The sequence below is a fragment of the Schistocerca piceifrons genome, chromosome 5, assembly GCF_021461385.2.
Source record: "Schistocerca piceifrons isolate TAMUIC-IGC-003096 chromosome 5, iqSchPice1.1, whole genome shotgun sequence".
Classification (NCBI taxonomy): Eukaryota; Metazoa; Arthropoda; class Insecta; order Orthoptera; family Acrididae; genus Schistocerca; species Schistocerca piceifrons.
The window spans coordinates 334,183,577-334,197,067 of record NC_060142.1 but is presented as its reverse complement, the minus strand read 5'-3'; the positions used below and the strand labels follow the sequence as shown (position 1 = coordinate 334,197,067).

Below are 13,491 nucleotides of genomic sequence, written 5' to 3'. Positions count from 1 at the left end.
ATCAAGACTGGAGTGAGGCAAAGAGATGTGCTCTCACCTCAGCTCTTCAACTGTGCTCTCGAGAAGGTGATTCGTGAGTGGTGCAAAGAACTGGAAAACCAAGGAATTAAAAATAGTCAGGCTGGGTTACAAGAAACAAAATCTTGAAATCGATTGTCTCGCTTTTGCAGATGATATTGCAATTTTTTCTGACTCCATGGAAAGAGCTGAGAGACAGATTAATGAGCTTAACATACAAGGATGGAAGACTTTCCTCCAAATTTCATTTGAGAAAACGGAGTTTATAACGAACATAGGTTCACCACTAAGGGAGCTTGTAGAGGGTGAAGGTAAAATTAAGCGAGTCGAAAAGTTTAAATATCTCAGAGAATGGGTAACAGCCACCTTATCAGACAAAGAAGTCTTCATATCATGCATGAACCAAATGGAAATGGCATTCCATTTAACCAAAAACCTCTACAGCAAATAATCAGTACCGTTCAATGCAAAGTTAAGGAATTACTGAAGTGTTATCCACCCAGAGGTCTTGTACGCCTCTGAATGCCTAGTAATGAACAAAAATGGCCTAATCGAAAAACTGGAGGCCAAGGAAAGGAATATTTTGAGAAAGACATAAGGTCCCATCAAAGAGAATGGGAAATATAGGAGATGTCATAATTGTGAACTGTATTCCCACGTAGAGAAGATAACTGATACCATCTGGAAAAGAAGGATTATATTTTATGGACATATGACCCGAATGAGATCTGGAAGACTCACCAATCGTATGGTCAACTACTTTCAGGAGAAGAAAACAAAATGATCCTGGTTCACAGAGGTGGAGAAAGATCTTAAAGAAGTGGGGATCACCCATGATGACATCCTGGGGCGTGTCCCACTCAAGGAGAAACTTATAGCGTGGCAGGGTTTCCAAGAAAAGCCAAAACTAAAAACAGAAAAGGCTTGGCCCCAGGAGAAGTAGGAGCAACACCGAGAACAAATGTGGGAGCACTGGGCAAACATCCGAACACGTAAAGCAAGACAGTTGAAACAATGTGGTCCAAAGATGACCTATACGAAATGAATAAATGAATGAATGAATTAATTAATTAATTAAGAGATCCTAAGATCTGCTTCAGGGGGAAGTCAGACAGGGCCAAATCTTAATTTTCACGTTCAGTATTTTCTATTGTTCACACTCAGTTTACACCGGCCTGGAGTAGCATCTTGGAAAGCTAAATATTATATGACTTACTAACTTTGCAATACATGTGAGACTGTTTTTATTGTTTCAGTCATGATGCAGTGTAATGGTGATAGAGTCCTCAACACGTTTCATCCGTACTGTGGTGGGTTGAAGTGGGTGCTTGTGGTTGGCAGATGTTCAATACAATTTGCGACATGAACGTTTAGCACTCTTAGAAAAATCTATATTCTCTGTGAGTTTTGGACTTTATATCATTAGTGAATATACTCGCTTACACTGTTCTCACACTGTTTCTTCTACACCAGCATTAACCCTATGCTACAGAGAAACATTAACTATGGGTAACACTCTGGGGTCAATGCAAAGGGATTGGCGAAAATGCGATAAATAATGAAAAGGATTATACTCACAAAGAATAAGCAAAATATTTAACCAAAATCATTGCAGTATACTATTCGATTATTCGTTTGTTACTTGCAAGTATTTTTTTCTTTAAGTCTATCTGGATTTTTTTCTTTGTGTATCTGTTGATTGTTCACGAAGTGTGATTGACAAAAACGCACTGAGAGATTAAAATTTGATATATTTGATACTACATGTCGTTATTTAAGTATGAATGACGAAACCCTGCAAGCATCAGATTATGTCAGATGAATGAAACAATTAACGGACTTTCACACGTACAGTAAAGTTTGTAAGTCACAGAGTATAAAATGACGAGCCAAAACATTGTAACCACCTGCTTAATAGCTTGTTTGTCGATCTTTGGAACGAAATACATTGAGTGTATCAGGGATCCACTAGTTTGTTGGTGGGTTTGTGGAAGTATGTGTCATTAGACTTCTATGCACAGGTCATGTAACTCGGGTAAATGATGGGCCTGCATTAATGATGGGCTGCTGAATTGCGTACAGGGTGATGGCGCCCAATAGCGATCCAGATGGGTTCCGTAGGATTTACATCAGGCAAATTTGGTTGCTGAGACAATGACGCAAGTTCATTATAATGTTCCTCAAACCATTGTAATACAGTTCTGGCTTAGAAAGACGGACAAGTATACTGCTGCAAGATTATATCACTGTCAGGGAAGACATCAAGCATGAAGGGATGTAGGTGGTTCACAGTTATCAGTGTGTTTTCGATACTACCACAGGTCCCAAGCAATCGCAGGAGAATGTCTCCCATAGCATAATACTGCTCACAACAGCTTGCGTCCTTGACGCGCTGCACGGTTCGAGCCTCCTTTCACCTCGATGGCGGCGTTTGTGGAAACTACCATCGATCTAGTGTAGAAAAAACGTGTTTCATCCGAAGACCCGACACATTTCCATTGATCAACGGTCGAATCCCGATGGTCCTGTGCCCACTGAAATCGCAATAGACGATGTTGTTGGGTCAACATGTGAACACATAGGAGTGGTCTGCTGCAGAGCTCCATGTTCAGCAGCACACGATGAATGATGTACTCAGAAAACTTGTACATCCACAAGCATTGGGTATTTCGGTAAAGATTCCACAGATCACCATCTATCCTACTTTACAGTGCAGACTAGCCTTCAAACCCCATGTCCTGTGCGAAGTCATGGACATCCAACCATTTAGCGCCTGGTGGTACTTTCACTGTCCTTCTACCTCTTTCCATAAGTGCTCAAGACAGAAGCATGTGAACATTCGATCAGCCTCGTTGTTTTCGAATACTTGTTCACAGGCTTTGAGTAATAATAGTCTGCATCAAAGTTACTAATCTCAATAGATTTCCCCATTTGAAGCCCATATCTTCGCTAGGATGAACCCCTGTTGTGTCCGTTCTTCTTACATGTTGCTTGTTATGCATCACATGCCCGCAGTAATTATCTTTTATATTTGTTGTTTTTTAACTTGTATGAACGTTCTGCACTATACATGAAAGCTGCACAATGCTTAGTTTTCGTGTATCATAGTTTCGCCATTTGTTAAAATTCTTTTCTTTCCTATTTCAATGGGAATAGCGTTACTGATTCATTCTTGTGCACATGTGTTAATCGTAGCATTGCATTTATGTATGAGAATACGACACGTCCTGTCATTTATGGTACTTGATTTCTGCATTGTGCACAATGTTCTGTTTTCGTATTTCATAATTTTCGACAATAATTAAAATTATATTTGTGGATATGTAAGTATAAAGATGTTAGTGATTCGTTTTCATGTGTTAAATTTGCTGTTGCATGTTTAAGCAACCCTCATACCATCAATAGTATTGTCAATACTGTCAGTTGGGAATGCGATTTTACAAGGAGTGTCCCAGCTATTTTAGCAGTATCTGGTAAAAAAAAACAATGAAAACGAGGTAGGCCTAATGTGTCCAAGAATCGCTGAAAAAAGAAGCGATTTTTCATATGTTAATTTACCAACTAAAACACAGAATGAAAAGATTTCATAAAATAATTGTGGATGAGTCCTTCATATCACAATAAATTATTAATTTTGGTACAACATAAAAAATAAAAGCAAAATACATTAATGGGATAGCCAACCGCAGTAGATGAGAGATTAGTTGAAACTTCGAGGTTTCGAGTGGCAGGCAGGTCTTTCAAATGCCTGAAGTTCAGGTCTGTAATCATAAGCAAAAACAATAAATTAGGAGACCCATTACTGAAACCTCTAAAGTAATTATATCTGTTCTGTAATGTTATACTCGTATCTGGGCAAAAAAGCCAACTTTTTTACACTTTGTGATAATGTGGTGACATTGACATGTATTTTGCAGTCTCACATATTTATACCAAGGCCTAATGTGCTTTCAAATAAATAAAGAAAGCACTGCCATAATGAATCTTCCACTATCACCCTAAAATGATAGATAAAACTGCCTCTGCACTGTCTTATTAAAACTGTTTTGTTATAAAAGACTATTAGAATAATTGAATGTTATGTTCAAAGATGAACTAAAAAATAAACAGTGAACACTTATGCTATGTGGGTGGTACACGGAGCTCTGTCAACATCTGAATGGCGGATATTGTCAAAATGTCCATTCGCGACCTCATATGTTTAGTATGTATTGACAATACTGAGAATATTTTCGAGTGTACCAACACCGCTTGTCAGTATTTCTAGTACTGACCTCATAGGCGACCTCCTACAGTCAACATTATGATGGTTTGACACTGTTATTTACTGTGTAAGGGGCCTTTTCGAGAATACTGTTTTTAATGTGCAACGAAGCGTCCAGCTTGTACTTGACACCTAAGAGGTGTTGTCATGTTGAAGACTCCCACTTGTGTTGAGTAGCCGGTAGCAAGTGTTATAGCTGTCACTGTGGCAAATGTGTGCGCTTAGAACTGTGGACCAATGCAGACTAAGCCAAAGGCTTCTTATTGGCAGTTACAAACGAAGGGAAGGTGAGGGCTGGCAGAACTTTGATACCCCTTCAACCCCACTATTTCACTGTTTCAAAATATAATTTATGCGACCAAAAATGAATGGATATATAATACAAAATGCCTTAACACGAAGGCAGGCTATGTCACCATCAAGTGATAGTGTGTTCACAGTAGACAGGAATCAACCTAACGTCACTCACTTACCCTCATACCAAACAGTGAAAATAAGGTTATGGGGTACTACCCCTGATTCATGCAGACAGAGCCGAGTATTAGAATTGAGGACCTATCAATGTTAAAGTTTATTAATGGCCAAATAAAAAATTCATAATGGCTATTCTTGATACATCTTGTATGGTAAAGTGCTGAGAAGTGAAATAACAGCAAAAGTGCCATCCAAACACTTCAAAACATTGACCTTTTTTGTTAGCAAAAATATATAAATGCAAACATATCAAATAATATTTATAGGAAAATATCTAGATCCTGTCTTTCTTGACTATTGCAATTTTTCTTTAAGCATGAATCAATGTCAAAACAACAGAGCAGACTTTCTCGCTATTGAAAAAAAGGAAGGAAAAATTACTTCATCGATGTACGTTGTTATTTACACAGGCTGTAGGTTTTTTCTTTGGCTAGTTATTGTAAAACTGTAATAATTTTTCTAGTTTCAACAGAAAAAATATCCTAGTCACTATGGAACATTAGTAAGTGTGATTTCTTGTCTAGCTTGTGCAGCAGCATTGTGGAGCAAATCCGGAAACGCATCAGTTGCACTTTTATTTTATTTATCTATTATTATTTTTTTTTAATGTCTCGACCGATTTTGGCTCCTAAGTTCATTTTCCAAAGGTTATACATCTAGCATCGTGAGAGTACAGAAAGTCTGCGTTTATGCGATTTCAAATTTGCAGTGTTTCAGGGAAACAAACTAAAATAATAAAATATAAACTTAGAAGGTGCAAAAGCTCAAAATGCAAAAGCTTAACGAAAGTAGGTTAACTCCTGCTGTTGGCAGACGACGACTCCGTTCCCACAATGTAAACGACAAATACTTCTTCCTGACAAACCAACGTCATAATGAATTTTGAGTCACTAGAATATTGAATGCAGCATGTGGAACCGACAACTGACAGCTCTACTGCAGCTTGAGCCACTGGCGTCATTTTAGTTGCATTTAGGAAATCAGACTTACGGATGTTGATCTTCTCTTCAACCAACGTCCTTGCAGCAACGCAGAGCTGAAGTTCTTTGCAGAAAAGTCTTTGGGTTGTTTTGGTAAACAGCATGGTGCTAATGGTGATCGGGAAGTACGTTTTGAAGTGCTCAAGATGGTTGTATGTCGATACTTTCTACAAGGCATATGTAAGTTTGGAAGTAACTGTAGATATGAACACTCATACCGCGAATATGAAAACGAAGGATCACCAACAAGTAGTTACAGAAGATCGTACGGTGGACAGTATAATGAGAGTGCAAACAGATACAACACCGCCCCTCAGAATCCAGCTCTCTCCAACATACGGGAACTAATGCAAGTTGTTATAAATGAGTTGAATCTAAGTGAGCGGGGTGGGCAGTGGCCGCTATCATGTTTTGCTCCTTTTAAGGAGAAGCCATGTTATCCAGGTCTGGACGATTACTCTCCTGAGGAAGTGCGATGGCAGATGTACGAGGCTGTGAAGTCAGGGTCTGTTGACGAGTGTAAAAGACGCATCCAACAACTCCATGAGTCCTACAAGGTGAAGAAAAATAATATTCTTCATCCTACTGCTGAAACGTATGCAGTCGTTGAAAAGCTTTTCAAGGGTGAAATTACAGCAACAAACTTCGCGCCGTTGCCTGCTGCACCACCTGCAAACTTCTCTTTCAACATATCAAATAGTGGGGAGAGGCGAGCAACACCTAGTCTATTTGGTGGTGGGGCGGTTGCAGTTGGCGGCGTTAACAATAACAACACACCAAATCTTTTTGGCGGATCTGGAGACATTGTTCAACAAAGAAGTGTATTTAACGTGACAGCACAAGGCATTCCTACAGCTAACGTGTTTGGAAATAGACAGACACCAGCGCCAACACCCATGTATGGTGGCACAGGTGCAGTTACAAACAATGTGTTCCATGTTGAAACGGGAAACTTGAATAAGAGCAACTTTTTTGCGAACAACTCGCAACAGATGTCATTTGATAAATCAGTTCAACAGCCTACTGGTTTTACACAGCAAAGTGCCCAAGTAGGAAACGTGTCAGCTGTACAAACTGATGTTTATACTAATCTGAATGAACTTGTGGAATCTGAACGAAATTCATTTAGTGCACAGACATTTGCAATGGGTCATATACCCAAAAGGCCGCCACCAAGAGAATTCTGCGTGTAGCAGCTTAAATTATTGATTCAAAATTGACATGAGCGATGCTTACCCATTCTTTTGAAAGCATACAACAATAAATGATATTGAACTCTTTTGTTCTATGTATTATTCAAAAACCTAATTTTCGTCCATTCCAGTATTTATGTTGAAAAATAAAATTGACAGGGGTATAATGGATCTGTAGTTAGTTACCTGTTTAGCCCATGTGACTTCCACATGTGCATACACAGTGTTTCAGAAAATGTAACTAAGGTAAACAAATTCCAAAGAGGACATCAGTAAAGCTGATTAATGTAAATTGACAATTTTAGTGTTTTGCTGGACACACATGGCTAGAAAATCATTGTGTTCTTCACTTGTGAGTCATCTTGCTTGTACCCGTGAATGTAAGTGATGCCTTCAAAGTTAACTGAATAGTTTTTTGAATTAGTAGAAGGGGGCACAGAGAGTGGAGGAAGTATGGCTTACCAATGGGGTGGGGAAAGAGACAAGCTGTGTTTTCTCATTCACTGCTGGCGGAACATATGTGCAAATTCTATGCTAATTGTTTACAGAAGTATAAGAGGTACACACTTCATTGGGTACTGTAGCTGCACTCTTCCAAGGAGTGTTAAAAAATTCATCTCTTACTTTGACGCAGATTGACTGCATGATGAAGCATTTTGTAATTTCTACTAGCCTACACTGGTTTATTATTTGTTATTGTCAGAGCACAAAGATTTGTAGTGGCCAGGTGCAAAAGTAGCAGTGTGGTACAGAAGTAGGGAACCATGTTATCAAAAGCTATAGGACTACAAGTAGTGTGCAATTAGGTTTATTACTTGTAAATACTCATCTCAATTGTGATACAGTGTGATAGCTTTTCTGGATCTCACAAAGTAGAGCTGTCACCCCTAAGTACTTTACTAGGCATTGTTTTTTAGGGATTGCATGAGATCTAATGGTGAAAAATCATGTTCCTCAAACATACAACTTGGGTAATTTTATGAAACACACTGCTTTTCGTGATGGTCAGATGCACTTGCAATTCTCGTGATGTTTGATAGCTGCTGACAGTACCTCAGTAAACAATGTGCATACATCATCTGTAAGAATAGATTGTTTTCTGTGCGAGACAAAAAAGAAATCCTTGGTAGATAATATAGTGATGGTGGAAAACTCAGCACCTGATCTCATAATTGCTACTAGTCTCAGCTGTAAGAAATTTACCTTGCCATTAGAATTTCTGAGAAATTAATCCCTGTTACATATAAGCATTTTAGGTTAGTGTCTATTGTGGCTGTTATTGATGCCAATTAGAACTAGAAGTTTATTGTTACCAGTCACAATTTCTCTTATTTCCACTGTATCTCCGTTATGTGGTGGAATTATTGGAATGAATAAGACACTCATATGTTGAGTACAGCATTGTCTTCTGCTACTAGACAGTGCCACAATTACCCAAAGTCATACACAAAACACACATTGTATGTGTTTGTTAATTCACATAAGTCCACCAGATGATAAAGATTTAAACCTCTGAAATGCATAGTGAAAATGAAATAAATTGTAGCTGGTAAGCCTATAGAAAACTCTTAGTTTTAGTCAGTCTTGTAGTCTTTGTTACTCTAGAATTCAGCTGGAAAAGACAAAATCTGTGCCGTTAAAGTGGACTCTAATCCTATCCTCATCAGCATTGTTTATAGGAAACACCTTTCGTAGGTATCTTCTACATCAGATCAATTTTAACCACTCTTTGCCATTGTTTATTTCAAGCTTCATACCAGTAGTAATTGTTCGTGACTGCAGATGATGGAAGCTCTCGAGTACAAGGGTAGGAAACAAATTTTGACTGACAATTTGCTGTGATCCTCTTTGCAATGAATTGATGATAAAAACCGTCTAAAATATGAGAGTTTTTCACTTTATCTTACAGTGTAATAACTTTCTTTTGTTATAACAATTCTTCCTGTGCAAGTACATCATTGATTTCTCTTGGATAATAATTTTCAGGTAAGGTAATGTACAACAAATTTTATGTTGCTTTAAAGGACCAATGGAGTTGAGTAGCAGTACCACTATTTAGTGCCTTGTTTAACAAAACTACTGACATAGCAGTTTGTAAACATACTTTCATTGTGTCTGGGTTGTTGATTGATGCTGATCTAGATTTTGTAATGAATTTACCTGATAATGATTTCAGTGCATACATGAATGCCCCTCAAGATGTATCTGTTGTTGGGGACAAAGGTTAAAATGAAGTTGTCGAAATAGGTGAAGATTCTTAAGCTCTTTGAGAAGCAGCTGCCAGGAATTTCATTCACTTGGTGGAAAAGGAGTAGGAGTCTGAAATTTCAGCAGTTAGGTAGTAGAGACAGAATATGAAATTCCAGATGTACAGATTAGTAACAGAAGTAACAATATTGAGAAAGTATGTACATGTAAGTGAAATTAAATATCGCACATTTCTATTTCTTTAAATTTCTGGTTGATTTATTGAGAAGTGGAAAGGTTACAGAATCAGACGTTAACTTACCAACCATAACAAAATGCAGAAGCACCATCTGCACATAATCAGCAGCAAATGTTGGGCAGATGTAAGAATATTGACTATAAATTTAGAAAAACTGATATTGTAATCCAAGAAACAGAATGAGAAGAATCACTTACACTTCTATCAGCAGAGGAAATGACACCTTTGCATTACTACAAAGCATTTATAAATGATAATGTATCTGAACTCATTGTGAGCAGTCTAGCTTTGGAGATACATTGTTCCTTTGTGGTCAAGCAAAAGAATTTGAAAAGTTTGTTGTTACTTTACTGCATAAGAGCATAATGAAAATGTTCTAGTTTAGTCATCCACCAGTCACTGATATGAAAAGCAGACATCAGTTCTTCCAGCTACTGTGGTATTTTCACATAGTCAATAATCAGGAACTGTCTGAATGTAATGCTAATAGAGACACTCTTCAAGATTTGTCCGCACGTGCTATCGGTTCCCCCTGAAGAATATCAAGTTGTTGATGAACAGATACCTTTCAAGGGTAGAAGCTGCGTGTAAGAAATGGGACTACAAATATTTTATGAAGGCTGGTGCTTCAGGCATGACGTACAATTTTGAATTCATGCTAGCAGAAATACCTACAGCATAGTGGGTTAGATTTGTCTGGGGATATTGTTTTGACATTGACAGAAGCGCTCCAAGAAAAACAGCATTTCAGAGTATTTGCAGGTAGTCGATTTTCATATATACCAAGAGCAGTTGCCTCAAAGAAAGGGGCATTGAATTTTGTGGTGTAAACAGCATGGGAAAATGTCCTTTGAAAACAGAAGTCCAGCTCACGAAAGCTGGACTTGGGTGCTGTGACGGAAGAGTGGAGACAACAGGAAATGTATAAATGTTGTGCCAGCTTACGCATGCCTTGATCTCATGGTGACATCACATTCAAGTGCCTGGCCGAGGGTTCGGTGAACCACCTTCACAGTTCTCTATCATTCCAGTCTCATATAGCGTGCAGAAGGAACAAACACCTATATCCTTCTGTACAAGTTCTGGTTTCTCTTATTTTATTATGGTGATTAAAGACCTTATATTGTGGAAAGGTACAACAGATTTATGGGCGGTGTAGATCTTGATGTGTTGGTAGAATTGTCAGATAAATCTGAGGTGGTATCTGCACATTGTGTACTGGTGCTTGTCTGTAGCCATTGTCGACGGATGGCCATTCCACCATTGTCTTATGGTCCAGCGTGGGAAAACTACAAAGATATCTCTCTGTTAATAAGGACTCCACAGCTGAAATGACTGTATGAACAGCTTCAGTTATGGTTGTGTATTTTGATGGTTCTGAAGTCCTCCCCGATAGCTGAGTGTTCAGCGTGTTGGATTGCCATCCTACGGGCCCAGGTTCGATTCCCGGCTGGGTTGGATATTTTCTCCGCTCAGGGACTGGGTGTTGTGTTGTCTTCATCATCATTTCATCCCCATCCAGCACACAGGTCGCCCAATGTGGCATCGAATGTAAGAAGACCTGCACCATGGTGGCCAGACCTGCCTCGCAAGGGGCCTCCCAGCCAATGACGCCAAACGCTCATTTCCAGTTCCATGGTTCTGAACATTGTATAGATAGGTGGATAAAGAAGGTCAATGTATGTGTGCATCAAGTGCACTACTAAAATTGTTTACACTAAATGTAAAATGCATCTGTCTCTCACTGTGAATAAGAAATAGTTCCACACACTGACATTTTACTGGTGTATAAAGTGGAATTTGTTAAATGACTCCTCTTCAAACTGTTAATAATGACTTGTGAGCTCAATAATGTGATGTAAAACCAATATTTTGCTTAAGTAAGCTGCCCAGAGAATTTTGTTTTTGACATTGTTACCTGGAAGTACTACTGTTTCTGAAAAGCAATGTTAAAATTTTTGTTTGAATAAAACTTAATGTCATCTTTCACACATATACACCTACATAAGTGTAAAACTGCTGCAAGAACTTTGTTTCTCAAAACTTAGAAATTAAGTAAAGAAAGGTATCAGATGGTAACAAAAATCTGTTAACAGAGAGACAAAATGCCAAGGATCCACACTGAAACCATGTTATTTTCTTTTTAATTTCTATAAAATAACATTCATCTAGTTCAGTACTGTGCAAACTACTGTGAGGTGCATGGCAGAGAATATGTCCCATTGTATCAATTGCTAGGGATTTTTCCCTTTACCATTCATGTATGGAGCATGGGATGAATGATTACTTACTTGCCTCTGTGTAACACTGTAATTGTCTTAATCTTTTTGTTTCCAAGGGAGTGGAATATATTCCTAGAGTCATCAATTAAAATTGGTTCTAGAAACTTTCTAAGGAGGTTACGATGGGATAGTTTCTGTATATATCAAAATGTCTGCCAGTTCAGCGTTTTCAGCATCTTTGTGAGACACTCCCATGGGTCGAACAAAACTTGTGACCATTCACGCTGCCCTTCTTTGTATCTGTTCAATATCCTCTGTTAGTCCTATTTGGTACAGGTCTCACACACTTAAGCAGTATTCTAGGATGAGTCACATTATTGTTTTGTGTGCAGTCTGCTTTTTAGACTGATTGCATTTCCCTAGTACTCTACCAAGTATAACACCTGCTTAACTTGTGACCGAGATTGTTTGATCATTACATTTCTGATCGCTACAAATTTTTACACCCAGATATTTATATGAGTTTACTTTTCTGGCTCCGAACACAATAAGAAAGACGGTTGTGAGAAACCAACTGTTTATTTGGTCACGGCATCACAGTATACATAGACATTTACAAGATCTGTTTACAGGTAAAGACTGCCAAAAAGGAGCTGGCGCATGCTCATATAAAAAGCATTTTGCCTGCTCTATCGACTACAGGCGACCGAGACACTAGACCATGATGGCGACCTCTATTAGGGGCCTGGAGAAGCCAAAGGACATGATACTCAAACTGCCTGATGCATGCCACAGTAGTGGCGGCTAAGGTGTAGTAACATACAGGTTACTACACTTGACCTTCCTTTAGGGGAAGGACAACCAGCTGCCCATTCCCCCAAAACATGCTAATGGGTGAAACTTCCATGCTTGAGGCACATGCCCTGCATGTGCACAATTCCAGGTCTGTGAGCCATGAAGGCAGTGAAGTGGGCGCGGCCTTACATGTTCCTCCCCCTTCAAGAGCAGGTGGCCCCAGCATCACAGCGGCAGGGCCTCGATGACAATGGAGTCAGCACTGGGAGCTGTAAGTTGGGTAACTGCAATGTCCAGCAGAAAGTTAGGTGGCACTCGCAGGTGTCCACGTTGGTGGAGGAGGCATCCGGGTCAATGTAGAAGGTGCCCACGTACGTGCAGGTGGTGCACATCTAGGGGCAGGAGGCGTCTGCAGCAAGGTAGAAGGCGGCCACCTCAGTGATAGAGGTGCCTGCATAGGTGCAGAAAGCCCTTGTGGTTGGTTTGGAAGCACCTGAGAAGATGCTAGAGGTGTGTGGAACGAGATAGAAGGCACCCATGTTGGTGCTGGATGCGTCAAGAGGGCAGACTGTATCATATGTGTGGATACGATCCACTGGTGGGAAGGAGAGAGCCAAGAAAACACTGTACAAGGGAGCAGGGAGCCTTCGATAGAAAAAAAAAGAAGTATGACAGTGTCGTGAGAGTTGTGTCTTCTGCTGTAGGCAGACAAAAGGAGGGCATTGGACGACCAATAACTGATAATGCCTAAGAAAGTTTTGGCAAAGTCAATACAGATTCTGTTCCAAGGTAATGTGGGTGCCGCCTAAGGGAGAAAACCGATTGTGTGGTGTGGGACGTAGACTGTGTCAGGCCACGACTGAGAACAGGAAATTGCTTTATGTTATAGCTTATCGTATGGCATTAGTCGTGAGCTAACAATATGGAGCCCAACCGTATGTATGGTTGCAAGTTGAGGAGCTAAACAGCTTCTCCAGTGCAGTTCTCTCATGTTGCACGAAGCAAGAGAGGGTGGCTGGAAGTGCTGCATGGTGCCCTGGTTATTGCTGCCAACAGAGCTGTCCATTGTGGCAAGGTTACTGGTTGGGACTCCAGTGAC

General features: G+C 39.6%; 1 protein-coding gene across 1 annotated transcript; it reads left to right on the top strand.

Moving 5' to 3' along the window:
* The first annotated feature begins 5,791 nt into the window (after positions 1-5,791).
* On the top strand, positions 5,792-7,017 carry LOC124798202 (nucleoporin NUP42-like). Its single transcript, XM_047261504.1, has one exon. It carries the CDS (start codon positions 5,883-5,885, stop codon positions 6,927-6,929), a length of 1,047 nt encoding a protein of 348 aa, XP_047117460.1. The 5' UTR covers positions 5,792-5,882; the 3' UTR covers positions 6,930-7,017.
* The last annotated feature ends 6,474 nt before the right edge of the window (positions 7,018-13,491 follow it).

Excerpts from the sequence above, each read along its gene's own strand:
- LOC124798202 (XM_047261504.1), top strand. The coding sequence starts at position 5,883 with ATGGTTGTATGTCGATACTTTCTACAAGGCATATGTAAGTTTGGAAGT.